Below are 27,699 nucleotides of genomic sequence, written 5' to 3'. Positions count from 1 at the left end.
AGCGTGGACAAGGAAGCGGTCTGAGTGTCCGCATCCCCACACAAGACGGGACAGAGTCAAAGCACAGGAGGAGGAGAGTACTTTCACTTTGACTTCGAAGAGATTCTTTACATGGGGACAAGTAATGGCATCTACAGCGAGCGAAAGGAGGGCGTTTGCTCATAAAATCAACCGGTGAGACAGTAACAGAAGTTATTGTTTAGCAGCTACAGTTGTGCCGCTCGCAGTGCGTGAGAGTGACCTGCTGGACAGACGGCACATATAGCCAGTATGCTAGGATTTGTAAGGTACCACTGACCGCAAACCGGTCAGTAGAAACACAACTGTACCTTACCTGAATGAAGCAAATGTGTATTGAAGCAGTTCGCGCTCTGATAAGTGAACTCTGGCACTTTGGACTGTTTAATATCCTGTTCAATATAACTACGATATCGTAGCGTCGCACGAGCATTGTCATCAACAATGATTGAGCTACTTAAGGGGAACATTGTGAAGCCGAGGGCTAATCTAATGGCTGAGGAGTGTTAAAATCTAATACGAAGGAAAGTGCTCATAAAAAAAAAGGTAGAAGTGACATTCGTCAAGCTTTTTGTTCTTGTGTCGTGTGAACGCCTCGCAGCATTACTGTAGCAACCTGTTTCCACATGTTGAAAACTGGTTTGCCGTCTTCATAATTAGGGAAAGTACTCTGGGCACTGGAAATCTAGTATGTCTTATTAGGCCAAGTAAATATTGATCAGATTCGAGGAGAAATCGTAAAGATATCTGCCAGCTGCCTCTTTGGATAGCATGCTTTAACATCACTGCTGAGTGTGGAAGTGTTTGCAACTTAGTGCCTCCCTCTTTGCTACAGTATATCTTCTTTTTTCTTTTCTTTTTTTCTTTCTTTTTTTTTTTTTTCCACAGGGCCTCTTCCAAACCTTGATTTTTGTCCATGGTTATGCTTTTCCCCCTCTTCACGATTAATTGCCTGTTTCATCAAGAAGCATCTTAGTGTTGCAGTACCAGATAGCTTCTCCAGAAGGCTGTGAGAAAACAAACAGGATGACAGATTCTTATCCTGCAGGAGGATATTTTCTCACCCCAGTGAACACCTTCCTGAAATCACATCTGCTCTGTGGTTATTCTAAACTTTCAATCACAAGGTTCTTTCATTTTGAGGAGTGTGTTGCACCATTGCGAGCTTCTCACTTAATATGCATGTTGATGGTCAGGAACATATCCTGTAGAGATATCATGTTGATCCAGTAGTCTCTGCAGTCGCTGCATTCCCCAAGTCCTGTCTGTCCTCTCCTGAGTGGGACCCAGACCATTGTTTAGTGCCGGATGCAGGAAAGGGTGGGAAGGGGTGTTCTGGTTAATGCCCTTACAGTCCATAGCTTTCCTTTTTCCTGTTTTAAATTCAGGTGTCCAGAGCTGCAAAAAGTGCTTCCACGTCTTTTGAGGATTTAGCGCTCGTATGATTTAAGCATGCAAAAGAGGCTGATTTCAAAGAAGGCTATGTCATCAGCAGGAAGTTAAAAAAGTTTGGCTGCATCTTGGAGACGGGAGTAGAGGTCATAGGTTCGCTTGTCTTGTATGTGTATTGATGGAATGAAGGCATGAACCTCAGCTATGTAATCACGAGGAACATGATTTTGGAAATGTTGAAGCCTTTGCAGCTGTGTATATGAGAGAAACAGACATTTTGTGGTTCTCAAGCAGCAGCTGCTTGCTGTCTCTGTGAGAGGATTGTTTCGTTGTTGTTTTTTTTTCGTGCTTTGTCTCTTTTTAAGCCTCCCAGTTGCCGTTAAAGGCCAGGGGCAGAGCTCTGGCTCTGTGCCTGCTCCCTGGAGCCAGCTCGCCACCTCTCTGTTAGATCCCGCTTGGGTCACTATTCACAACAGCTGCTGGCCTTTAGCATCGCTACTAGTACCAGAAGCTGAAAACTGTGATGGGAAGGGGCCTTTGCAGATCACAAACAACATGTCTCAGAAAGTTAGAGGTTGAGCTGTGCAGTGCAGATGGATGTGTCACTTCCTTAATAGAGTTTTAACACAAAATCTGAAAAATGTAAATGAGCATTTAAAAGGGATTTTGTTTATGCAGATTTCTTGATTGATGTAAGATCATTTAAATAGGCATAGTGTCTTTGGCAGGAGTTTTAATTCTGGGGTTTCCCAATCGAGTATGCAAACATAATATGATCAGTATGCCTACACCCATTTATCTGGAACACCACACATCTTGACCATTAACAGGATTTTCATTATCTTTAAATTTGTTAACAGTTTGACTTGCTGACAGATCTTTCCTATCTTTCTCTTGCTCAGGACGGTAGCTGCAGAGGTCAGAAAACAAGTGTCCAGAGACTATGGCTCTCCTCAGCTGACCAAGAAGCGAGGAGGCGCACACCACCCTGTGAGTCACCATGTGTTTAACCTGCCAGACTTTCCAGCCAGCAGGCTTAAAGCTCCAATTAGCGAGGTCAGAAGTCGATGGGTGTAACTTGGTGAATTAGGTTTAAGATGCAATGGAAGTGAGCCGAATACATGATGAGTGTTTTTTAGTTTGTTGACAGTTGCTGTGAAGGGAGGTGGTTTTGAAACATGATACACCTGCTCTTGCTCACCTGTGTTGTTTGACTGGCAGGCACAGTTTCTGCATGGATGCTCACCCAAAACAGAATAAGGGGTAGTTACATAAAATGCTGTTCTCTAGAAACTGTTACAAGTGTTGCATGTTACAATTACAAGGTGCTGGTGGAGTTTTTACTTAGTCCAGCAGGCATTTTTCAGTATTCTGTGGACTCTACTGTGATCCAGAAACCAGACATAGGTTGTGACACTGAGACTCAATGCTGTCTTGGGGTAGCTTCACAAGAGCAAATGAGACAAAAATGGGTTTTAGGTAAATGTTGCTGAGACAATGTATTAAACTATAATTTGCATGAAAACCTTGTGGTTTTACATACATTAAAGAGCAGCAGAGGCTGTCAGGTTGTCGTTTGGCTGTTACATAAACAAAGGAAGGTAAGAGTGTTGAAAAGAAAATTGGGAACTGAAAACTGAAAACATAATGTTACCAGCTGAGCACGCCATAGAAATACAACATTGATCGTGTTGTTCTGTATCCTGCATATATAAATGTTAAATAACCTGTATCGGTCTGTGCTAATGGCATCCTGTCTCCTCTCACTACTGCACCTTGTAAATCCTTCTGATCAGATTAGGATCTGTCATTAAGGCTGTGTCATAGTTACTGGTACATAATGGTGTAATGTTGATTGACAGCTGCCCCTGACAGAGGTGGTTGAGCCTGTGGACTTTGAGGAGTATGTGAGCAATCATGCTCCTGGGGTGGAGCCTGGCCCCCTCAGACAGCTTATGGAGTTCCCCCAGGATGACCTGGAGCTCCTCCACCAGGACAAAGAGTGCATTACACTGGAGCCCCCACTGCCTGAGGAGGAGGAGTGAGTCTAGCTGCTGATAGCCAACACAACCCTCATATTGTAAAATGCACATCCCTCTATGGTCTTTACACTACCACACACACACACACAGAGGGATTAATGTACTGTAATGGAGGACAAGCAGCACTACAGACAGGAACAAAGCCTTTCTCTCTGTGACATGGAATGAACACACTTATTAAAAGCATGCTTTGCTCAATTATTAATGCGTTTTCCAATGTAGTTCACTGGATCCCAGAGTGAGAGACGCCTTGGCAGTCTACACAGACGACTGGCTCGTCATTCAGAGAAAGTAAGTGGTGTCGGTTGTGATACCAGTTGAGTTAGCCTACAGTACGCGTTTCATTTGTTTAATAATGTGCACCACTTTTCCCTGTCCACATGATTGACAGTTACATTATAACTGGGGCAACTGGTTTCTTTTTTCATGCAGATATCAACGCTACAGCACCACATTCACCCCTCACAACTCTGAGCGGCAGAGAGAGAGGCAGCGAGGGCTGGTCAAACAGACCTTTGAACTGGACGAGGCTGCTGCTGCTGAGCGCCAGGACGACCAGGTAGCTGTTGGTGATGTTCAAAGAACTCGTTATCTTAAACACTGAGCGACCATTCAGTCATTTTAGGTTCATTTAACAAATTTCATTGATCTACTGTACACAGTGTTACCAGAAGTGAAAGCTTGTAAGCGTTATGATATGTGATACCTGGACAAAGAGATGGAGAGAATAGACAGCGAATGAAGCCTGTGTCTCATCGTGATGGGGAAGGCAGTATGAGTTGTCTTCTGCTCAGCTGAGTTCATCATATGGAGATTGAGTAATGCATAAATGGATATACCTTGTCTACTATCCATTATGCAGTTTCCTTATGAATCATATTAAATGGTAATAAGGTAATGGGATCTGTATCATATTGTTCTCCTTACTCTATCTATCTAAAACATCTGCAGTGAGCACTTAAAGGTGACATCTTTGCCTGGAAGGACAAAAAAACACATGATCTCACCTCTCCGCCTAACGCTTGTGTGCTACAGGATGACGCAAAGCGGCGGTCAGTCAGCCTGGATGAGACTCCTCGGGGGAGCTGGGCCTCCAGTATCTTTGACCTGAAGAACTCTTCCCCAGATGCTCTCCTGCCGTCTGTGCTGGAACGTACAGCTGCAGAGGATATGGACCGCCGCAATACTGAGGCACGCCTGCAGGGGCGCCACAGTGACCTGCTGGGCCTTTACCCTCCCCCTGATGAGGTTCGTGGTGAACTATCCTGTATTTGCTGTTGTCGAACAGCCATGTTAAAGAAAGAAAATGTGTGACTTTATCACAGAAATAGTTACACTTGTGTGAGACAGCTGTTGTCAACTCAGCTATGGTTCACAGTGTGTTTTTTCCTCATTAAACAACTGCAAAAGATGCTGAAAGTGATTAACTTTATGTGAAGTGCTTGCAGAGCACAGTTTTGTACTGAACCGAATGTGACAGCTTAGACTACTGAACTGACACAGTCAGAATCAGCACTGAACATCACAGCTAAATGGACGGTGATGTGTTCACTCACTGAACTTCGTACTGAAGTGCACTCAAACGGTGATGCATTTGTTTACTAATGTACCTACGATTGATTTCTACATCTAAGCTCAACAGACCGAAGAGTGCAATCCACAGAAAGCCAAATGTCATCAAGAGAAAATCTAAAGAAAATGGGTTTACAGCCATACAGCTAGATTACAACTTCTAACAGTCGGTTAGAAATGTTTGTGATTTGTTCAGCTCAGAGTAACATTATTGGATGTTCCCATAAAGGGAATGTCCATAACGTCTGCAAACCCAGCCACTGTGAGAGAGCTGTTTGCTTTTCTTTCCTCTGTGTTCTCCTTTTCTCACTCCATCCTTCTTTCGTATATCTGTGTACACACTGTCGCTTTCCCAGCTCCTGCGTTGCCATGACATCTGTGTAAATGTTATGCTGGTGTGTATGTGTGCGTGTGTCTTTGTTGTCTGTGTGGCAGGATGAAGCAGTGGAGAGATGCTCTGCCATCGAAGTGCCCAAGGAACACTGTGGCCAGAGGATCATGGTCAAGTGTCTGTCTTTGAAGTGAGTAACATTTGGAACATAGCAGCTGACATTTATATCTTCACGCTCTGATTCATTCTTCTGATCCATGTTTTGCAAATATCCTTTGTATGTTTTTCAGGTTTGAAATAGAAATCGAGCCGATATTTGGAACACTTGCCCTGTATGACGTCAAAGAAAAGAAAAAGGTCAGTTTTTTTCCTCGAGTAGATGACTTTAACTCGGTAAAACCACTTACGTAATGCTGAGCTCGTGCCTAACTAATTGAATTTCCCTTGTCTCAAAAAGGTCTAAGTGCTCTTGCGGTTTAGATCACTGAGACAAAACTGAATTAAAGTCCCTCGATGTGCATTTCCATTATCATCTTTCCTTCCCCGCCCTCTGCTGTTTCCCGCTTATCTCGATCTTCCCTCCAACAGATCTCTGAAAACTTCTACTTTGACCTGAACTCAGATCAGATGAAAGGGCTGCTTAAGTCCCACACACCTCACACAGCCATTTCCACAATGGCCCGTTCGGCAATTTTCTCCATCACGTACCCTTCTGCCGATATCTTCTTGGTCATTAAGGTACTGAAAGAATCCACTTTTACACAGATGACTGACTAACATTTAATGGTATAAAATAATTATTTCTTATTGGCTCATTCATAAGTTCACATGCCCTTTTTTTTTAGCATTTTAACTGCTACTTAAACCTAAATTTAATGTGAATACAAAATGTAAATAAAGCTAATGTATTAAAAATGATGTGCATTTATTTCAGCTTGAGAAAGTCCTTCAACAAGGAGACATTGGAGAATGCTGTGAACCCTACATGGTGATGAAAGAGTCAGATTCCTCCAAGGTAAATGAGCCAAAAATGTGTTTTGAACTGCATTGCTCAGACCCGGCAGCCAGAGTGCTAGTTTACTGCAGGTTTGCCACAGGTCTGGAAAGTACTTGAAAGTGCTTGGATTAAAAAATAATAATTATCAAGACCATGAAAGTGCTTGTGTTTACTAAGCAGTTAAGAGGTTCTTAAAAGTGCTTGGATGTAGCCTCTGATTTGAGCCTTGTGCGCGAAAATTCAACCATGGTACCATTTTTATCCACTTGGAGCACAGGGCCGAGCTTGTTACACGTTCTTCCTATCTGTCACTGTCTGTGGAGGCTGCAAGCGTACAGCAAATTGCTGTGTCATTGGCTTTCGCACTGTCTCGTAGGTGTTCCTGCCCTAAATATGTGGCTGGTCGCCTACGTAGCCCACATGGTTAGCCCCCTCCAGCTATCTAGAGAAAATAAGGAACGTCTGTGCTCATTGTTGAAATGATTAATTATGCTGTGTGTTCATGTGAACACCACAAAATTGCAGCCTTTGTTTTGAATCACGTCAGATAATGTTGCGCAGCTTACAGCTCGTGCTCTTTCTTTTGAGATTAGCTAGCTTGCTATGTTTTGACTATAGAAATGACTGTATACTTCTATGTTTTTGACACACAAGAATGCAGCATTTGTGTTGAGCAACATGTCAGAAATGTAAAAACACAAACAAAAAAGCAGAGTCTTTGTGGTTCTTGGTTGTTCCACTCAAAAAAAAAAAAAAACTCCTGTTATACTGTGTATTGTACTCAGTGTATTTTTGTCTCTGCATCGAGGTTAGGTCTAAAGTGCACACCGCTCTCGCTCTCTCCCACCGTCAACAATAACGGGAGCACTTTTTTCCCCCTACTTTGACCACTGTCACATGCCTTGCAGATACTGTGTCAATGACCCGCAGTGCTCTATACCAGGGACATTGTATAGACCTCAGCACCGGGCCTCTCTCAGGTCTAAGTGGTATACTCCAAAAATCAGCTTTATATGTTAGATTTTCTTTTGATGCAAGAAGTTAGTTTAGTTCTTCATTGAAGAGACAATGTAATAAATATGGATGGGTGAGTGTGAAGGCCATGTTTGACCAAATATTAAAATGGATTTTCATGCTGTTTTGGTGGCAATTGCAGAATTCATAAAGAAAATGCATGAAAAGTCTTTCAAATATCAGCATAGTGTCTTCACAATTTGTGATAGGTACAACTACTGAGTTTCACATACTGATTCCATGAAGAAATGGCCAATAATGTTCAGAGTTTTTATGTCTTTTTTGTTAAATTTTATATAATGGTCTTATAAGAAAATTTAACAAATTTTTTCCCTCTATTCCTGGGTCGTGCCTGGCCTTACATTTCTACTGCCATCAAATTAAGGTAAACCAGTCAAGTCTTTTTGTAGTGCTGTGCTGGGATATGTGAATTGTTGGCCCTTAAGTCTGAAATACTTTGTCCTTGAAAAGTGCTTGGAAAGCCCTTGAAATGTAACATTACAAAAGAGTGGCAACCCTAGTTTCATCGAGTCACAACTATTACTCAATTCTGTCTAGATAGCTGCAATATTTACCGTCCTCTTTGGCAGGTCAGCTCTGTTGGCAGCTGCAGATATTGGAAGCCTTTCATTGTTTTTTGATTACTTTCATCATATCTTGTCCACTCATCCTGCTTCAGCACAAGGAGAAGCTGGAGAAGCTGCGTCTGCAGGCAGAGCAGTCATGTAGTCGTCTTGGCCGTTTTCGTATGCCTTTTGCCTGGACGGCCATTCACCTTCTCAACATCGTCAGCAGTGTGGGAGGTCTGGATCGGTCGGACCCTGACTCTGACTCTGGTACTGCTGACTTCAAGCACGTCCTTAATTTTATACAGTGTTACATGTGCATGTACACAGAACGTTATTAACTATTTAACGATTTACTGTGAGAAAAGAAACATTAAGTACAGTCATGCACATGCCTTTCTAATACTATCAGATTTTTCTTCCTTGCAGAGCGAAAAGGTCATGGGACATGGAATGAGAGAAAGAAAAAGGGGTTTGAGCGGATGAGTATTGGCGATGACATGTGTAACTTTGCCACTTTCCGTCCAGCAACGCTGACCGTCACCAACTTCTTCAAACAGGTCAGACCCCATGTAGTGCTAATGCGTATGACTCATCAATACTTAATGTTGTTACAGTTATAGGGACTGCAATGTGGCCAAATTACTAATCGTTTTACTAATAAAGAAAGTATCACTATAACATCACATGTCACTGAAGAGACAAATGAACTGACACGAGCATTCAAACTGCTTTGGCCATTATTCTGGCATGAATAAATATTTTTTGTAATACCAATACAAAGTCTGCCGTTCTGTTTGTGTTCATGAAGGAGGGGGACAGACTGAGTGATGAGGACCTCTACAAGTACCTGGCAGATATGCGCAGACCGTCCTCTGTTCTGCGACGCCTGAGGCCTGTCACAGGTAAGCACGATACGCTCACAGTCAAAATATTTATGTGAAATTGTCTGAAGTCATGTGTAAAAGTTTATGGACAATTTGTGATAACAGTTTTTCCTGTCTTGTTGTGCATCCTTGACTTGTTTTGTCCCTCAGCCCAGTTGAAGATTGACATCTCTCCAGCTCCGGACTCGCCTCATTACTGTCTGTCACCAGAGCTGCTTCATGTGAAGCCTTATCCCGACCCACGTGTTCGCCCAACCAAAGAGGTGCTGGAGTTCCCTGCTCGCTACGTATACACGCCGCACACCACCTACAGGTGAGTGTTCACGTATCACACACACAAACACTCTGTAAGTTCTTCACAGTAGAGCAAATACACATCCACCCTGTCACTGCACACAGGGCTTATTGTGTTTGTTTGGATATTGATTTTCTTTCTGCCTTAATTCTAGTTTGTAGTTTTCAGCAAAGAGGACAGCAGGTTCTGAATTTCAAATTGAAACGAATATATGAGTTTTTTCTGTTTGTACTTACAAATAAGACAAGATACTGCTTGGTGAAACAAAGACTTTAATAATTTAACATTTTTATTTGAATGGTTATTTTTAAAAACAAAGTTTACAAAGCACTTGAAAGTCAAGAGAAACACAAGACACCAAAAAAAAAAAAGTTACATGAAAAATGGATAAGAGCTACATCAGCATGGACATAATCACAGTACTAACAAAAAAAAGAAAATATTCTCTGGCCACGCAGTAGATCTGTAGTCCACATGGCAGGGTTGGAAGGGAGTGCAGTGACAGTGAGGTGGGATATGGATGGACTTGTCGCATTAAGAGCCGCGCAGACAGGGAGACCTCAGGGGTGATCTTAAAAGAACTATGTCATAGCTTCACTCTGGAAGAAGGACATTAAAACGGTAAAATACATTAAATCGATTAAATCACACGATCCAAACATCAGATGTTTTGAACAGATGACTCACCATCTTCTGCAGCTTGGAGATGTGATCACTCTGACTGTCAATGTTCTCTTTTTGGTACTGGATCAAATGCAGTAAACCTTTCAAGACATCAGACTGCTCCTCTGCTCTCGCCTAAAAGAATAAAAGAACAGATTTACCATGTGTGAATGAATCAGTGACTGGTATTCAAATATGTCAAGCTGCTGGGTGCCTGTTGTTTCTTCCATCTGTAAGTAGATACCTGCAGCTCTTTGATGCTGGGGGGTACAGAGTTGTTGAGATGCATCTCCAGCCTCGTCACTTTTGTCTTCAGCTCCATCTCTTCCTGCTCCATGCTTGCCAGCCAGTCTTTCGTCATCTTGGTCTGAGCCTGTTGCTGGGCTGTCTGGGCCTGTCAAAAGAGCACCTGCCGGCATTATCCTCTTCCCCAAACAATGGTCCCAGTGCAGCTGGCAGCTGCAAGCACAACAGTGTAAAATGCAGCTTTCTAATGACACTCACTCTCTTAACTTTGATAAAATAGCTAGATTGATCCGTAAACATCAGGAGAATAGTTCAAAAGTTAAATTGTGATTATGGCTCATTCGAAAGACACAGAGTGAGGTGCCCAAACATGAACAGTTACATAAGGGTTCATGTAGAAATAGTATAGGTATTGTTTTCTTTAACATTTTTGGAAATCAATCAAGTGCTGCTTTGTTATGTCTAACCAGGAATTAATCTGATGGAGACTTCAGATTATCGACGTGCTTCCTCTGGCTTCCTCTGCTCCTGCATGTTGTGTCTTGTAGATCTGCAGTTTGATTGTAATTCTCAGTGTTTATCTTTCCTGTAATAACACAACCACCATGTGTGTTTTCTTACCTGTAGCAACTGTATCACCTCTCTCATCTGTTTCTCCACCTCTGCAGCCTGCGCAGTCTCCCTCCCCAGCTTTTGGAGAGTCCCCTCATGACTCTTCAAAGTCTGGCTGATTTTTGCCATCTTTGCCTCAGTGGTCTCATAAACATAGTTAACGGATTCGCTCAGCTGTATGACACCAAACATGAGCACGTTGACTTCTTCCTGTGGCGCAGCCTTGTCCATCTTGCCGGTCTTCCTGGCTGGAGCTGCGTGGACTGCTCTTAAACCCCCAGCCAAACAAAGCAGACACAGGCCCCAGATCATCTTCATGATACCAGTTGCTTTATAAACTCACTGTAGTCCTGTTGTCTGTTTCCTGTCAGTTGTTCAAAAGTTTGTGATTTCTTTTCCAGAAAATCAGCCAGTTAAAGGGAAAGTTTGTTTGACATAAAATCTCGCAAATGAGGAAAGAAAGCTACAAAATACATATTTGTCTATGACAGCTGTGGAGAGGTTAGCATCATCAGAGCGTCCAGTGTTTGATGAATTTGAAGGGTGATCAGTGCGCCTTATATTGGATGTGTACATGCAATACCATGGTAAAACATTAGCTCAGCTGGTTCGATCACAGGTCTTGTCCGTGGCCTTAGCCTCAGTGACCTCGCCCTGAAGTTTAACCCCACACATGCTAATTTTGTCATGTAGGTCGCAAACACATGCAACACACATAACAATGCATGAAGGACTGTTATATCACAATCTGTGCAGTAAATCTTATTTAATATTCTTTTGAAGATATGTGATTTTGTGGTGTGTCATTGCCTCTTGAAAAGCAAATAAAATCAGCTGTTTCAAGCTATGAACAGATGTTACCTCTAATGTTTGCCTTGGATGGGGGTTAAGGTGACTTTCACCACGCAAATCCAACACCGTGTCACACTCTTCCCATGTGCACACACGAAACCCTTTATCTTTTTCTTTTCTGAGAATAAGAATATATGTTTTTGTAGGCTGGTTGTAGGTGTGATGTTGCTGATAAATGTGAACAGAACAAGTTGCAATCAGGGTGTGAAACTGCCATCCTGTGATTAGTATAGTATGATTCTTATAGTCTATGTACAGTTAACCAACAAGCAATGTTTCTTTAACTCCTACATGGTTTTGCGTTTTTATTTTTATTTATTTAATCTGTCCTTGACATCTCTCTGTCTTTCTCATTCACTGCCTTGCTTCATCTTGTCTTAGGAACTTGCTCTATGTTTACCCGCAAAGTCTGAACTTCAGCAGCCGTCAGGGCTCAGTGAGGAACATTGCTGTGAAGGTTCAGTTCATGGCGGGAGAGGACCCCAGTCAAGCTTTGCCGGTGAGTCACAGTCAAGGATAATCAAGTGACGTGATTGTGGTGCTCTCAGGGAAATGAAATTCAAGTCAACAGCTTGAGGCACTGCAACACTATATGATGTCTTCTTGGGAGAGTGAACTTCTTCAAAGAGGCATATTTTTGAGCACAGAGAAGGAAAGTTTAGTGACATTTGGTGTTATATATCGTTAGCTTTATAACTCTGATTTGTTTATTGAATATCAAATGGGTGATGCAGTATTTGTTTAAACTGAAATTTACCTTTGGTGTATCAAACACTCCCCACCTGTGTGCCTGGAAGGCTAAAATTTACAGTTTGCTCATTTACTGATAACACGACTGTGGTCAGACAGTATTGGCAAGTGAAGGCAGAAAAGATAACAAAACATCCCAAAAAAACCTTCTCAAATCACTCCTCCGACACAACCCACCTCTCCTCTGTTCCGCTTGCTTAGTATAATGAAAACACTCAATTTTGCCCAGACAACATTAAATGCTCTGCTTGGGTGTTGCAGTTTTTTCACAGCTAACTCTCAAGTCTACAGGTCTGCAATACTCAACATGTATAAGTCTATTTATAATACCCCATGCAAAGTGTTATTATATCACTGTTTTCGGTTCCAGTCTGGCCGTGTTCACTGAGAGGCTGCTGAGCCCGGCTCTGTTGATCACAGTGTAAACCCCAACATCTTAGCCAGGAGGAAATCTTTAATGTTTGAAAAAGGCTTTCAACTCAAATCAGATACAAACAAAATGAACAAAGCGTTGTATGTGGACCTGAAAATATATTGATATAATTGTGATATAATTGTGGTGAAGATGATTATATGGAAAGAGTTCTTTCTATTGCTCTTTGGTCACGGAACTGCTATATTTACACCCTGCTATTTGACCAGGTCATCTTTGGGAAGTCGAGTTGTGCTGAGTTCATGAGTGATGCGTACACTGCTGTCATCTACCATAACAAGTAAGTCTCAATCACCTGTTAACCCTCACTGTCGACCTTCCACTGGAGGCTGTCCAACGCTTCTTGTTTCACAGTGTCTTCCTGAAACGTTGTGTTTAACTCTTGCTCAAAAGGTCTCCTGAGTTCTATGAGGAGATGAAGATGAAGATTCCTGCCAATCTGACAGACAACCACCATCTGCTGTTCACCTTCTACCACATCAGCTGCCAGCCAAAACAGAACACTCCTCTGGAGAGCCCTGTGGGCTACACTGTGAGCTCACTCCTTCAGCTGGTCCACATTTAATACTCCCACCCATAAGCTCTCTTCTTTGATAATTCTTTCTGTTGTCTTGCCATCGGTGAGAGCATGTCTGTCTTTCTGCCTGCAGTGGATCCCTCTGATGCAGCATGGCCGACTGCGCACCGGCTCCTTTAGTTTGCCTGTCTCTGTGGAAAAGCCCCCACCTAGCTACTCTGTACTCACCCCCGACGTGAGTGTGTTTAAAGAGATTGTGTGAATATCAGTTTGCCTGCCATTACCCACTCCTTTGTGACGTGACTGAGTGTTAAATGAGTTGCATGTCACTCTGTTGAAGGTTCAGCTCCCAGGCATGAAGTGGGTGGATAATCACAAAGGAGTGTTCAGTGTTGAAGTGTCGGCGGCCTCCTCTGTTCACACTCAGGTACACAAATATGCTTATAATACTATGCTTCCTCCCAACTTTAAACGCCCTATTGAGTGTAGGTTAGTGTTACTGCAGAGAGTTCTGAAATTGTAATTAGTTATTCCTAATGGCGTCCATATTTGTCATGTATTGTTAATGTAAATGCCTTTTGTTTTCTCTGAAAATAAAATGAAGACTAACTGGAACATAGTACTGGCAGTTGGAATGCCAACAACTCAGAGATTTTTTTTTTTCCCCACCTGTATCTCAACTGTGTACTAATGCATTACAGGTCTATAGGCCACTGTGTGCTATCAGCAGTGTATGCATGTAATAACAAAGCAATTCACATTCAGAAAATTGCAAAGATCCCCAAACTTGCTTCAAAATTGTTGTGGATTTTCTGCAAAATCAAAAACTTTGATTGCAAAATTGCTGCCTAATTAAAATGCACCCGGTTCAAGTTATATTTAACATTTATTCTCTTGGCAAATCAAGGACCCCTACCTGGATAAGTTCTTCACTCTAGTGTATGTTCTGGAGGAGTACTCCTTCCCCTTCCGCCTGAAGGACGTCATCATCACTGAGGCAAACATGGAGGGGGAGCTGAAGGCCAGCATGGCTGCACTGAGAGGGGCTCTGCTGGATACCTGCGTCAGGTTCCTGCACCAACTGCTCAACAAGCTCATTCAGCTCATCGTGTTCCCACCAGTCATTTCAGGCCAAATTGGTAAGTGAGTTCTGAAGGACAGCTATTTTACATCAGTGCTACTTTTGGAGATTTGAAGGGCACTTCCAGGAACAAGTTGGAGTAGATAATGCAGTGGTTCTCTAACTTTTTCTGTCATGCTCCCCTTTAGAGGCTGAAAAAGTCACGCCTCCCACTCCACAACTTTTATCAATCATTAACAATGAGAGTGGATACAACAAAAAAAAATGGCAGCAGCTGTTTGAGAACCACTGAGATAATGTGATGATGATTAATAATTACTGTTCTTCGTCATTTGGGCAACAGAACGGTTTCATTTACGTGCATTCTACTGTACAGCCACATTTTTATTATTTTCACCTTCAGTGACACATAAGACAGGACATCAGATGTGCTACCTGTTAAGACAGACGAATAGAATTACGTTAATGTCTTGATATGGACAAGTATTTGTGAAGCAATAATTGGATCATGCCAATTCAAAATTATGGTCTAAAATTAGTTTCCCGTCATATTTTTAAGTTCTATCTCTTATTGCTCTTACTCTTAATTAATCTACAGTAAACCTCGGCCGGACTGCCTTCGAAGCTATGGCTTTATTGGTCAACCAGATCCACAAGAACCTGGAGGGAAACCAGGACCAACACGGCCGCAACAACCTGCTGTCTTCCTACATTCACTACTGCTTCCGACTGCCAACTGCCGAACCTGCAGTGCCCCCGACAGGTGAGTCACCAGTCTGTATCTGAGAAACAGAGCCTTTCACTGGGCCGCTTACGGTCATTTGATGGGGCACACGGCTGCTGACTTGCTAACATCTCCCATGTGACGTCTCCATGAGTAGCTGGCTCGCAGTCCTACGAGATGCCCATGCAGTTCGCCACCTTATCGAGAGCGACGCCCCGTCCAACCAGCCTGCATCTGTCCCGCTCCAAAAGCATCAGCAACTCCAACCCAGACCTGGCCAGCACACCGGTCTCTCCTGACGAAGAGGTGCAGAGGATCATAGGGAGCAAGGTGAGTGGTTTTTTGTTACTGTTGGTAGAGCTATACATCTGGGTATGTGTAGAAGATTTTGAAAGTCATGAAAGCAGTTTAATACTTCGTATTCAGTTTTTAAAATTCTGCATTTTCTTGGTCTTCTCCCTGCCACGTTTTGTTAGAAATCTGCACCAATGTATTGGCTCTAGCTTTGTTCTCACAGGAATTTGTTGTTTCATTTTCACATTTATTCCATTTGCTAATTGTCTCATATTTTATTTTGTCAAGTTTTGTTAAATAATGAATCCTCATTTTGTTATGCTCCGTTTCTAGTCCCCAGCAGATAAAAAACTGTCACATTCTTACTTTCTGTTCATCTAATATCTGGCGGTTATTTTGTTGTAATGATAGTGTCTCGACTCCGCACAGCAGATTCAATAAGCTCAACTCTGTGCCAACAGATAATGTTGTTGCTTTTGTCAACAATGCAATTATGCTTTCTGCCTGTGTCCCTTGTGTTTCATACGGTACCTCCAGCCCTTCCTTTGTTCTCCCCTCTTATGCTTTCTTTGCTGAGTCAAGCTTCACTTTTCTACACTGTTCGTCCCTCACTTTTGTTTCTTCCCAAAGTTATCCTTCATAATCTCTTGTGTGGTGATTACCTTCCCTTTACTTACTGTGCCCTTGCCTCTTGCCACACTGTGTGTTTGTGTTTTGTGTGTGTCTCTGGTGGCTTATGGCAGGGCATTGACCGCTCCCACTCCTGGGTAAACTCTGCTTATGCCCCTGGGGGCTCCAGATCTGTGCTACGCAGGAACCCCAACTCCAGCTGTGAGCTCAAGCAGGTGCCAAATCCCTCCTCCTCCTCCTCCTCCTCCTCCTCCTCCTCCTCCTCCTCCTCCTCCTCCTCCTCCACCTCACTTGCCCTTCCTCACCACCTCCATCCTGAACCATCTCTGACCAACTCTTGTGGGTCATGCGCTCCCTCGTGTCTCAGGGATTGTATCCATATCTGCTTCTCTCGCCCTCTCAGTCTGCTAGCCATGTCCTACCTGTCACACCTTTTCATCCACAACTACACCTTGTCCGTCTTTCACAATTCATCCTGTCACCGTCGCGTAACAGATCATGTCCGTTGCGAGACAAAATCTCTGCCTGCTGCTCGTCAGATTTCTTAACCGGTCTTGCACTCCTCATAGAAAGTTGTCTGGCCACCCATCCATTTCCATTCACCCATTTTCACATCACTTTATCCTCATCTCTGTGTGTTCACCTCACCGTCACTCCATGTCAGGCAACCGACCGCAGCTGCAATCGCATGTCTGCCTTCCTGGACAGCGTGGCCTTGTTTTCAGTTCCCACAAGGCAGATTACCAAGAAGGTAAAACTGACACCTACTATAGCAAAATGCAAAAGGGCCATTCTTTAGAACAAACTAACACATTTTGATGTCTTAACATTCATCACCGTCCAGCATCATTAACATTCATCACCATTCATGACATTTTAACGTTTTTTTCTGTGAGTTGGTGTGAAAATTTGCTGACACACTGACATTTAATAGTGTCTGGGTTTGTCTGAAGATTTCATGAGGTACTAATTAATGCATTAAATTATTGTTTAATATCACTTTTGAACCTAAATCATCACTTGATAAATAATTTTACTTAATTAAAATCATTTAAATTGATTTTGTTTTACCTGAATGATGGACCAAATAACTAACAATTGCACACGTGAAAACACTTTATTCTTAAAAGCTCATCTAGTTTCTAAATTGGTTTCCTCACGTAAGCTAATATTTGCTCTGTGTTGGTTCTTATGTAGCTGCTCCATGAGGAGCTGGCATTGCAGTGGGTGGTCAGCACCAGCACAGTGAGGGAGGCCGCGCTGCAGCAGGCCTGGTTTTTCTTCCAGCTGATGGTGAGTATGGATAATTATCAAGCACATATACAACATTTTCATCAAGTGACTACTTTTTTCTTATTCGCCTCCTCCCCTCTAGACAAAGAGCATGGCACATCACTTGTTCCTCACCTCAAAATTGGACACTCCTCGGCGCCAGCGTTTCCCAGACCGCTTTGTGGACGACATCGCTGCACTTGTGTGTGCCATCAGTGCAGACGTTGCCGGTCGATACCACAAGGTACACAGACCATAAAGCCATACTACGCTGCAGATTATATCAACACTGCATGTTGATCTAATCAGTTAATGTTTAATGGCCTGTCATAGCTTTGTTACCCTTTGCTTGCTCATTGCCTTCCTCTCTCTCTCTCTCTCCTCATGAATATGTCACCCTCTCTCTCTCAGGATGTGGAGCTTGTGGAGAGGTTAAATAGCAGTCTGGCCTTCTTCCTGAATGACCTGCTGTCTCTCATGGACCGGGGCTTTGTGTTCAACCTCATCCGCTCCTATTACAAACAGGTCCCTATTGCTCCCCTCCCCTCCTCACACTTTAATTCCCAGTGCTCCCACACACATTTTAAAACTGCTTTTTCTCTCTCAAACCATCTTGTGTGTTAAACAGATTGCCAACAAGCTTCACACGGCACAGAACCCCAGCTCTCTGAACGCCCTGAGGATGGACTTCACTCGTATTGTCTGCAGCCACGAGCACTACGTCACCCTCAACCTGCCGTGCTCCACTCTCAGCCCGCCATCCTCGCCCTCTCCCTCCACCTCCTCCACCACCTCACAGGTACTGGAGCAGGCTGGGAAATACAGCATAACTGAGTTAAAGTGCTCAAATATTAGTTTCATAATCTAATCCCTCTATCTCATCTTCACCCTCCTGTTTGTTGTATCCACAGAGTTCAGCGTTTTCCAGTATGGTTCAAGACCAGGGTGTGGCCACCATGTTTGAGCTCTCCGTCCCTTTTCGCCAGCAGCACTTCCTGTCTGGCCTGCTGCTTACTGAGCTCTCTCTCATCCTTGATCCTGATGGAGAAGGGTAGGCTCTGAATAGTTGGAATATAAGAATCAAAATCAGCAGACTTTGAGCTTTAAAATGAAGTGCAGTGTAGTATTAAGTGCATGTGCGCAGTTAGAAACACAACAAATGTACTGATACATGTGTTTTACCCACAGAGTTTTCTTCCTGCACAAAAAGGCCATTAGTGCTGTTCACTCCCTGCTGTGCAGCCATGATGCTGACCCCCGCTACACTGACCCTCAAGTCAGAGCCCACATCGCTCAGCTCTACCTGCCCCTCATCCCCATCGTCCTGGAGACACTGCATCAGCTCCACGACTTCTCTGGTCAGCATACGCAGCCCGCTCATATTGTCAAAGCTGTCCCTCTCAAACACATGTATTTCGTTTTCAGAATGGTTTGATCTCCAGTAGCATTGCACTTGAGAGTGATTTTCTTATTTCTTCGTAGACTCCTCGCCAGCTCGGGTCCGCCATGCCTCAGCCCACGCCGACGACACTGACCCAGACGGCGGCAACACTATCAGTCAGTCTGTTGCCATGGCAATTGCCGGCTCCCCTTTGCCGCATGCCAAAGCCAACCCTTTTGCACTGCCGACAGTGGTGAGTGATAGCAGCAGGGGTCAGGCTGTTCCCCCGGGCCCTACAGACTGACAGGTCACAGATCTGCCTCTGTGTGGGAGGCTGCTGCTTCAGTTTGACAGATGATCACGCTGCCCTTTCCGTAACTCTACACACATTTCCATGTTTTTTTCTAAGTACAGCTGCTCCTCTCAGCCTGTAGGTGGCTCTCTGTCATTTTCCTTTTTAACTCACTGTAAACAGCCATTTTGTACTGAAGCAGATCAGAAGACTGCCACTGAGTCTCTGTGCTTGTCTTCACCAGGCCGGGCGCCAGTCCAGCTCTCTGTCTGCCGAGTGCAGCAGGACTCTGCTGGTGTGTTTCCTGTGGGTGCTGAAGAATGCCGATGCAGCCCTCCTGGAGCGCTGGGTGTCTGATTTGTCTGTACTGCAAATCAACCGCCTGCTGGATCTGCTGCATCTCTGTGTCTCTTGCTTTGAATACAAGGTACAATAAGCAGGTGCTGTCACTACTATGACAGCCATTCATCACTCATAAACCCATTATGAGTCAAAACCAATTTGCAGATGCTTAATTTGGACATGCCAGAGTTGCAGTGTATCATTTCAGTTATGCCATTAGTTGTTATGTATCAAACATGTTGTCGACCAGATACCTTTACTTAATACGCTCTTAAATCAATATTTTAGTTCCCTCTAACTTCTTTTCTCAGGGGAAGAAGGCTCTGGAGAGGATCAACAGCCTAACGTTCAAAAAGTCTCAGGACATGAAGGCCCGACTAGAGGAGGCCATACTTGGCACCATTGGGGCTCGTCAGGAGATGGTTCGCCGTCACAGAGGTAAGTAGTCTGAGAGCACAGTAGTGTGTGTGTATGTGTGTGTGTTTGTCAGTAGCTGTTCTTGTTTGAGGTCTTAATAAGTTTTTGTTTATGGAAACTGTAATTTGTTTACTCTTCCAGAAAGGAGTCCCTACGGCAGCCAGGAGAATGTGAGGTGGAGGAAGAACGTCACTCACTGGAGACAAAATGCAGACCGAGTCGACAAGTATGTTCTTAACATTAATTACATGAAAGCCAGCTAAAAGCTCTCACCAGATGAGCGCACGTAGTACAGAAAAATGATTTCTGTGTTCAAATTCAAATCATGAGCATGGTGTAAAATACTGGCTTGTCATCTTTATTGTGGTCAAAGGTGATGCTGATGCTTGTGAAATAACACCTCTTGCAGGACTAAAGCTGAGATGGAGCAGGAGTCTGTGGTGGATGGAAACTTGGCCACTGAGGCCTCTCTAATTGTACTGGACACACTTGAGATTATAGTCAAGGTAAAGCAGTGCAGGAAAAATAGCATAGCAGATGTGATGCTTCTTGACAACTGTTCACACAGTATTGTGCACTTTATGTAGAATTACTTGCTGTATTTTCTCATGCGTGTCCTCTGTCAGACTGTGGTGGCATCAGAGCTAAAGGAAAGCGTTCTGGGTGGAGTGCTGAGAGTGCTCCTCCACAGCATGGCAGGCAACCAGAGCGCCCTCTTCCTGCAGCACTGCTTCACTACACAAAGGGCTCTGGTCTTCAAGGTACTTGTGCGAAATGTCTCTGTTCTAGTTACAGTGATAAATATAGTAATCTGACATTAATTCAGCTTGGTATATTGTCACAGTAAGTCAATGCATGTACTTTGTCTGTTTACTTGTATCAGTGTTTTGCACATTGACCCACTGATTCATTTTAATACTTTTTAGGGGAAACAAACAACAAAATAACTGAATGTGTATACTTACTCATTCTTCATTCTGCATCAGTTTTTTTAGAATTGTACAAGAACTTGAATAGTAAATCACACTTAATACCTCTGTGTTAAGGAGCAAAGAAAGTGAGCGAGCATGTTTGTGTGTGTGTAGTTCCCAGAGATGCTGTTTGAAGAGGACACAGAGCTTTGTGCAGACCTGTGCCTGCGCCTCCTGCGTCACTGCAGCAGTAGTGTCAGTTCTGTCAGAAGTCACGCCTCCGCCTCTCTTTACCTGCTCATGAGGCAGAACTTTGAGATTGGAAATGTAAGTCTACACACTGTCTTTGTGTTGTTGGTCATTTGTCAGGCACAAAATGGATCTACATAACATGTGCAGGATAGATATTAATGTGTCCTGATTTTCCCCTCGGACCAGAACTTTGCACGTGTAAAGATGCAGGTCACCATGTCCCTGTCATCACTGGTGGGAACGTCACAAAACTTCAACGAGGAGCATCTTCGTCACTCGCTCAAGACGATCCTGACGTATGCTGAAGAGGACCTGGAGCTGCGCGACACGCCCTTCCCAGAGCAGGTATGTAACGCTGTCTGTGCAGAGTCCCATCTGGAGCTGTTGGAATGGCTAAAACTGATGTGCTTTACTTTTGAAACTTCAGGTCCAGGATCTGGTGTTCAACCTGCACATGATTCTTACTGACACTGTCAAGATGAAAGAGCATCAGCAGGACCCAGAGATGCTCATTGACCTCATGTATAGGTACTGTGATGCACGTAAATAAGTGTCACAACTAAATTCTCTGATATTTTTAGTTTTATTTATTGGTTTATTTCTTCTCTTCAGGATTGCAAAGGGCTACCAGAACTCCCCTGACCTGCGCCTGACGTGGCTTCAAAACATGGCAGGAAAACACTGTGAGCGCGGGAACCATGCTGAAGCTGCCCACTGTCTGGTCCACAGCGCAGCACTGGTGGCAGAATACCTCAACATGCTGGAGGATTGCCGCTACCTGCCAATTGGTTGTGTCACGTTCCAGGTCAGTGCGTGCTGTTTAATTTGGTGACTCATTCTGTTTACAAACAATACATATGCGCAGCAGAATGAGGTAGGAGGTTGTGCTGAAACCGGAGCACCAAGACTCAAGCCCACAATTGTCGAAAGAGCAAATATAAGGATTTTTTATGTTTGCTCTGACTCGTCTATTCTTCCCTCAGAATATTTCATCCAATGTATTGGAGGAGTCAGCTGTATCCGATGACGTCCTGTCTCCAGAGGAGGAGGGGATTTGTGCTGGGAAGTACTTCAGCGAGTCTGGCCTGGTGGGCCTCCTGGAGCAAGCAGCTGCTTCTTTTAACATGGTACGACTCACATTCTCCAACCACATGGTTACAGACTGCATGTTAGCAGAGCACAAGGTTACAGCATTACCACGGCTGAAGGAGTGTTATGTGATCGGTTGGAATGTGTAAAATTGGCTTTCCGTTGTGCTGTAACTCCAGGCTGCCATGTACGAAGCCATAAATGAAGTGTACAAGATTCTGCTGCCCATCCATGAAGCCAACAGAGATTTCAAAAAGCTGGCTACTGTCCACGGGAAGCTGCAGGATGCCTTCAACAAAGTCTACAACCAAGTGAGTTGGCAGTTTGATCCTGAACTCCCCAGCAATTAACTGGGCTGTTAGCGTTAATGAGAAAATGGGCTTTATCCTGGATTCCTCCTCCTGATATGTGTCTTTTCTTCTTCTCAACTTTTACAGAGTTCAGGATGGGAGGTAAAAAGTTCATTTGTCATAATGTGTAAATCACATTTAAGGCCAAATTAAATCAGAAATCCCTTTTATTTTGCAGTGACAATGTTTTCTTTCTTCCCCATTGCTTGTTCTTGTCTCCTCCTGTGTGAATGGCATGCTACTGGTGAGTAATACAAAACTTGCTTTCACACTTTGACACAGTTCAGTTGAACCACTGTTACAAAATAGTTTCCATTCCAGCCTCAATATGTATTTTCCCTTTTGTCCTTCAGCAGTTGCTCTTCATTGCTACATTTTCTGTCATCTTTATACAGTAACAAGAGCCTTTTCATCCTTCTAGCCTTGATGTGTAACTCTTTTAAGAATAAAAGAAAGAAAATGTTGACTGTCTGGAAAAAACAAGCAAATCAAATTTTTAATTCTGGGAAGTGATGGACTTGCAGCCTCACCACATCAAAACTGTCTGTTTTCTGCTGTTTAGCAATTTAAACTAAGGCAACTAGAAAAGCCAGTATGTATTGTTTTGTTAAAAATAGGTCATATAGCCTCCACGTCAGCCGATTTTAATTCACTCAACCTCCCGACTCTTAAATCATCTCATTTTTTTCATCCGTCTGCAGCATTTAGAGAATGTTTGGGACCTACTTCCGGGTGGGTTTCTATGGCTGCCGCTTTGGAGACCTGGATGAACAAGAGTTTGTCTACAAGGAGCCATCAATCACCAAACTAGCTGAGATCTCCCACAGACTTGAGGCACGTTAGCTAGCCATGATACTAATAAAGGTGTCATTAGTGATTTATGGGCAACATTTTTCTGAAGATGAATGTCTTTGGTGCACAGGAGTTCTACTCAGAGAGGTTTGGTGATGATGTGGTTGAAATTATCAAGGACTCCAACCCAGTGGACAAAAACAAACTGGATCCCAACAAGGTAACATGACGTACTGCATGTGACTAATAATATACCAGTACAGATATTATACTGATGACTGCTTGTGCTCATTTCAGGCCTACCTCCAGATCACCTATGTCGAACCATTCTTTGACACTTATGAGCTAAAGGAACGAATCACCTACTTTGACAAGAACTACAACCTGCGTACCTTCATGTACTGTACTCCCTTCACTCTGGACGGCCGAGCCCACGGTGACCTGAACGAGCAGTACAAACGCAAAACCATCCTTACAACATCTCATGCCTTTCCTTACATCAAGACTCGCATCAATGTTATCCACAAGGAGGAGGTGGGTGTCTGCTCAGGAAGGATGTTTGGTCAGTTGTACAAGTGGAGTGCATGGGGATGAAAGGTCAGTTATTTCGCTTGTCTTTGGTTCTTCAGATCATTCTTGTCCCCATGGAGGTGGCCATTGAGGACATGCAGAAGAAGACTCAGGAGCTCGCCTTTGCCACAAACCAAGATCCTGCAGACTCCAAGATGCTGCAGATGGTGCTGCAGGGCTGTGTGGGCACCACTGTCAACCAGGTGCCTGTTTAGATACTTGAGGCTGATGATGTATAACTGTAATGCATTTAAAAGGTCTAAAGCCCACATCCCCCTGGAATATTAATCCCATCCTAATGTGGTTGAAAGTCTGGGTCAGTGTTCTAAGTAGTTGCAGACATTCCTTAGTATATGTGTAACAGTTTCTCCCCCTCACAGGGCCCCCTTGAGGTGGCGCAGGTCTTTCTCTCCGACATTCCTGATGACCCAAAGCTGTTTCGCCATCACAACAAACTGCGCCTCTGCTTTAAAGACTTCACTAAGAGGTGATGACACACTCCACGTCCCTCAAGCAGACTGCTGTGCATCTAATAAAAACAAATCCAAACTCCCCGTGTTGTCTCCGCTCTTCTTCGTGCAGGTGTGAGGACGCCCTGAGGAAGAATAAAGCCCTGATTGGACCAGATCAGAAGGAGTACCACAGAGAGCTGGAGAGGAACTACAATAAACTGAAAGAAGCTCTGGGTCCTCTCATCAACCGCAAGATCCCCCAGCTATACAGAACCCTGCCAGCTCAGACTACGCAAACACAACGGTAACTTGAGACATTAAACACACACACACACACACACACACACACACGCCTACGCACAGAAACACACAGAATGAGCCCATGCTGCTTCTCCAATACCATCAAACCAACAGAGGAGCAACATAAAACCGATCGTTATCATGCTCCAGGTCAGAGGCTCATGCTTTCTGTGTTTGTCACCAGTGAAAAGAAGTGCACCAACAATCCACTCACATTAAGGGTTTTACATTAATTTCTAAAAGAACGGTGCAGTTCAGTATGGTGGCCTGTTTGACTATGGAAACTATCACCATATGTTTTATTGTGTTCATCTGCTTTTGCCGTCTGCGCTGCGTTTGCATGTGAGGCTCTGAGGACTGCTGGTGCATAATGAGAAACAGCTACAGTCAACAGCACCTGCCAGGGCCACGCTATAACACTGACGACAGATATGTATTTTAGAAGTGTTGTTTCTTCCAGACCTCTTAAACTAAATGTAAATGGATTTACATACATACACGTATTACACCTCAGTTGATTTATGGATACCATTTTCAGTTAAATAAACCCAAACACTTGAAGTAAAACGTTCTCCATCGTCTTGCTTTTCTCTCACAGGAACTCCTACAGTAGGTCCAGTCTCCGCAGAGTCGACTGTTGAGGCACAGCAAACTGGATGACAGCACAGAAAAACAAGCTTTAGAAATTAACCTCATCCCGTCTGGTCCCCCTCCCCCCTATGCGTTGAACACCAACTGTCACAAGCACACACACACACACACCGTCCTCTTCCTTGTCTAGCTCGTTGTTTTACCCACCCACCCCCCTGGCCACCCAGTCATGCCATAATCCCCACCACCACCACCACCCCCACATACACGCACACACAGACACTTGTCACCCTGCTGAACCATCTCCCCCCGTCACCGCACTCACACCTCGGCAGGAGAAAACCTCTGTTTATACTGGAAGGTTATCTGCGCTGTAAAGGCTCTGACATGTCAGTGTTTTAAACCAAGTGGCCTCCTCTCACTAATCTCTCTGAGCTCGATCTGGTTTTAACGTAACTTTTTGCAGGACGAGAGCTGCCAAACATATTTTGCATCCAAATGGTTTGGGGGGGTTTATTCATGTGTGTATCTGTTTTCCTTCTGCTTCTAGTGTTTGCTTTTGAAGAGGCTGTAGTTTGTCTGTCTTGTGTCATGGCCTTATTTAATTTGTAAGAGATTTTCTCCAAACTATGCCTGGAAGTAATCACTGCCAGTCTCGGTTATTAAATAGTCCCAGGGAGTTTTCTTTTGTTATCAACTGACCAAATAACTGACATTCCTTCTTCCTCAAGTTGTCACATTTATCTGTCCATCTCTTGTTATAAAAGAACTCATTATAGAGGAGAGGTGGGATCATTTCGCCCAAGCTCAGGCCTCACTCCCAGTCTGAGTCCAGCTGGAATGAACTGTAGTTGCTGTTAAAGAAGGAAATGGATTATTGTAAGTGGGAGGAGACAGGATGGGATTTTAAATGTGTGTGTTTTTTTTTTTTTATACTGTGAAATTCTCTTGTAATGCACTGCGGTCACATCAGATGTTTATCACAGAGGCACTGCCCTCGACCAGGCCATCTCCCTCACCCACACAAATATGCTCAAACTGTGACATTTACGATCACCCTGCAGTACAGTTTCATAACTGAATGCATTTTGCCTGTGTGGTGTAAGGGAAGTCCTCTTTTGACTGGTTTCGAACTGATGTCAAAAAGCACTCCAAATGTCTTGTATGGGTCTAACACTCTGTTTATGTATTCAGTGTAGCTATTCTCAACTACTGTATCTGTTATATTGCACTATTGTAAACAAACTGCAGCACATTAACACTGTAACTACTAAAATATCTGAGCTTTTGTTCATTTGCAAGGCTGGAAACTGTTTTTTACCAATTAGACAAACTTTTTTTTTTTTATTTATTTACACTGTTTTTACTGCCTTCTATTAAATTTCTCTTCCTATACCTTTGGTCAGCTTTTTTTATGGGGCCACAGAGCTGAAGAATAGACACTGTAATGGAGCTGTTTTTTCACAGTGTCATAAAGTTGGCTTGTTTAGTGTCTACCACAGTAATATTACAGAAATTACTGCAGTGTGTGAATGATTCTCTATCGTATATTTAAAGGAACACACAGAACAAAGCAAAAACAAACAAAAATGATATGAGCAATTTACTTTAATAATATGGTTAGCATCACCCAGAAAGAAGTACAAAAATAATTAATTAAATAAAAATACAAAACACACACACACACACACACACACACACACACACACACACACACACACAGGCCTTCACTCTTCACTGACGTTTATTTTACATGAAGACAAGGCAAAGATGTATTTGATCCAGATGTCTTCCTGGCCTTCCTCTTCCATACGTTTGTCTAATTTCCTGTGGTGGTAGGGTGATCCACATTATATCCTGCAGTGTTTGTATAATTTACCAAAACCAAGGGCCCCGCGTCTTTAATCAGGTACTTTACAAAGACTTGCAGTGGCTCAGTCAATCAGAGCCTAGCACTGAAAGTTTTCCTTTTAATGAAATCACTCATTATCAATTTTTCCACATGTACTGGAGTCAGAGATGACAAGGAAACAGAGGATTACAATATCAGCTGTTGTGATTACACAAACTAATCTGATAAGTTACAGCAAAAAAAAAAAAAAATGGCATGCGTGTGCTTGAACTTGCTTCCCCTCTCTTCTTTCCTTGAGGGTGCTTGGAGGTTTGTTCGGGTCCTTAAATATATTTGGAGGCTCTTGGAGTTCCTTACTGGTGCTCAAAGAATCTTGAAAGTTATTGTACTTCCTGGCAAAGTTGTTGTACTTGCGTGTACTTCCTGGCAGTCCTTGCAAGGACCTTTGAAGTTTTTGAAAATGAATTGACATCCTAAAGTGTTATGGTGATCCGGCACCTCCTTCCACTAAAGTTCTTTGATGTCCATGAAGAACCCTGGAGGCCCTTGGACTTCCTTGGTGAGTCTTAAATACTGCATCCTAAGAGCAATGAGGGTAAAATTAAGTACATTTATCCAAGAACAGCATTTCTGCATTATCTACAAATCTTTATTTTGCAGCTAGTACTTCAAGATTTGGACTGTGAGTCTTGTAGTGCAGTAATTGTACATGGAGGTATTGCTACTTATACTTCAGTAAAATATATGAATATTTCTACAGCCACTTGGGTCCTAACAGATCCTTCCAAGGAGGTTCTTAAACGACATTTAACGTCATTGAAGTTTGATGGAGGTGTCTGGATTGCCTTGAAGGTGTATTTCTTGCAGGTCCAGAAAGAAGCATGGACCCCTTGGCGGCAGAGGGAGGCGTCTCAGATGAT

The 27,699-nt window shown here is 43.4% G+C and overlaps 2 protein-coding genes across 4 annotated transcripts; one reads left to right on the top strand and one right to left on the bottom strand.

The window, feature by feature from the left end:
- On the top strand, positions 1-26,321 carry dock6 (dedicator of cytokinesis 6). Of its 3 annotated transcripts, XM_076752097.1 has the most exons (50): positions 1-174; positions 2,313-2,400; positions 3,273-3,451; positions 3,675-3,743; positions 3,885-4,011; positions 4,488-4,700; positions 5,460-5,545; positions 5,646-5,712; positions 5,944-6,093; positions 6,290-6,370; positions 8,046-8,202; positions 8,362-8,492; positions 8,744-8,837; positions 8,970-9,132; positions 11,869-11,986; positions 12,880-12,950; positions 13,064-13,202; positions 13,321-13,422; positions 13,528-13,614; positions 14,095-14,326; positions 14,867-15,031; positions 15,150-15,322; positions 16,030-16,131; positions 16,581-16,667; positions 17,114-17,209; positions 17,292-17,432; positions 17,600-17,713; positions 17,817-17,987; positions 18,100-18,239; positions 18,377-18,546; positions 18,671-18,822; positions 19,106-19,288; positions 19,515-19,641; positions 19,762-19,846; positions 20,030-20,126; positions 20,247-20,381; positions 20,706-20,858; positions 20,970-21,128; positions 21,211-21,311; positions 21,396-21,588; positions 21,767-21,910; positions 22,052-22,183; positions 22,310-22,324; positions 22,931-23,056; positions 23,145-23,234; positions 23,312-23,548; positions 23,644-23,787; positions 23,965-24,071; positions 24,167-24,340; positions 24,935-26,321. In XM_076752097.1, the coding sequence occupies exons 1-50, from the start codon at positions 125-127 to the stop codon at positions 24,975-24,977; spliced, it is 6,360 nt and encodes a 2,119-aa protein (XP_076608212.1). In that variant the 5' UTR covers positions 1-124; the 3' UTR covers positions 24,978-26,321. The 3 variants fall into 3 exon arrangements, with proteins under 3 accessions (XP_076608212.1, XP_076608211.1, XP_076608210.1); XM_076752096.1 differs by lacking the exon at positions 16,030-16,131; XM_076752095.1 differs by lacking the exon at positions 16,581-16,667.
- Positions 9,696-10,947, bottom strand: angptl8 (angiopoietin like 8). The gene is made up of 5 exons (XM_076752179.1): positions 10,628-10,947; positions 10,282-10,303; positions 10,022-10,171; positions 9,802-9,912; positions 9,696-9,713 (listed from the first exon to the last, which is right to left on the bottom strand). The coding sequence occupies exons 1-5, from the start codon at positions 10,945-10,947 to the stop codon at positions 9,696-9,698; spliced, it is 621 nt and encodes a 206-aa protein (XP_076608294.1).
- Positions 26,322-27,699: the final 1,378 nt, after the last annotated feature.

The sequence above is a fragment of the Chaetodon auriga genome, chromosome 16 (assembly GCF_051107435.1).
Source record: "Chaetodon auriga isolate fChaAug3 chromosome 16, fChaAug3.hap1, whole genome shotgun sequence".
Classification (NCBI taxonomy): domain Eukaryota; kingdom Metazoa; phylum Chordata; class Actinopteri; order Chaetodontiformes; family Chaetodontidae; genus Chaetodon; species Chaetodon auriga.
This window is presented reverse-complemented; position numbering and strand designations above follow the sequence as displayed.

Excerpts from the sequence above, each read along its gene's own strand:
- dock6 (XM_076752097.1), top strand. The coding sequence starts at position 125 with ATGGCATCTACAGCGAGCGAAAGGAGGGCGTTTGCTCATAAAATCAAC. Across the intron at positions 18,823-19,105 it reads CTTTTGCACTGCCGACAGTG|GCCGGGCGCCAGTCCAGCTC; the intron begins GTGAGTGATAGC and ends TGTCTTCACCAG. Across the intron at positions 20,859-20,969 it reads AGAACTTTGAGATTGGAAAT|AACTTTGCACGTGTAAAGAT; the intron begins GTAAGTCTACAC and ends CCCTCGGACCAG.
- angptl8 (XM_076752179.1), bottom strand. The coding sequence starts at position 10,947 with ATGATCTGGGGCCTGTGTCTGCTTTGTTTGGCTGGGGGTTTAAGAGCA. Across the intron at positions 10,304-10,627 it reads CAGGTAAGAAAACACACATG|CTATTTTATCAAAGTTAAGA; the intron begins GTGGTTGTGTTA and ends GGATCAATCTAG. Across the intron at positions 9,913-10,021 it reads CCAGCATCAAAGAGCTGCAG|GCGAGAGCAGAGGAGCAGTC; the intron begins GTATCTACTTAC and ends TTATTCTTTTAG.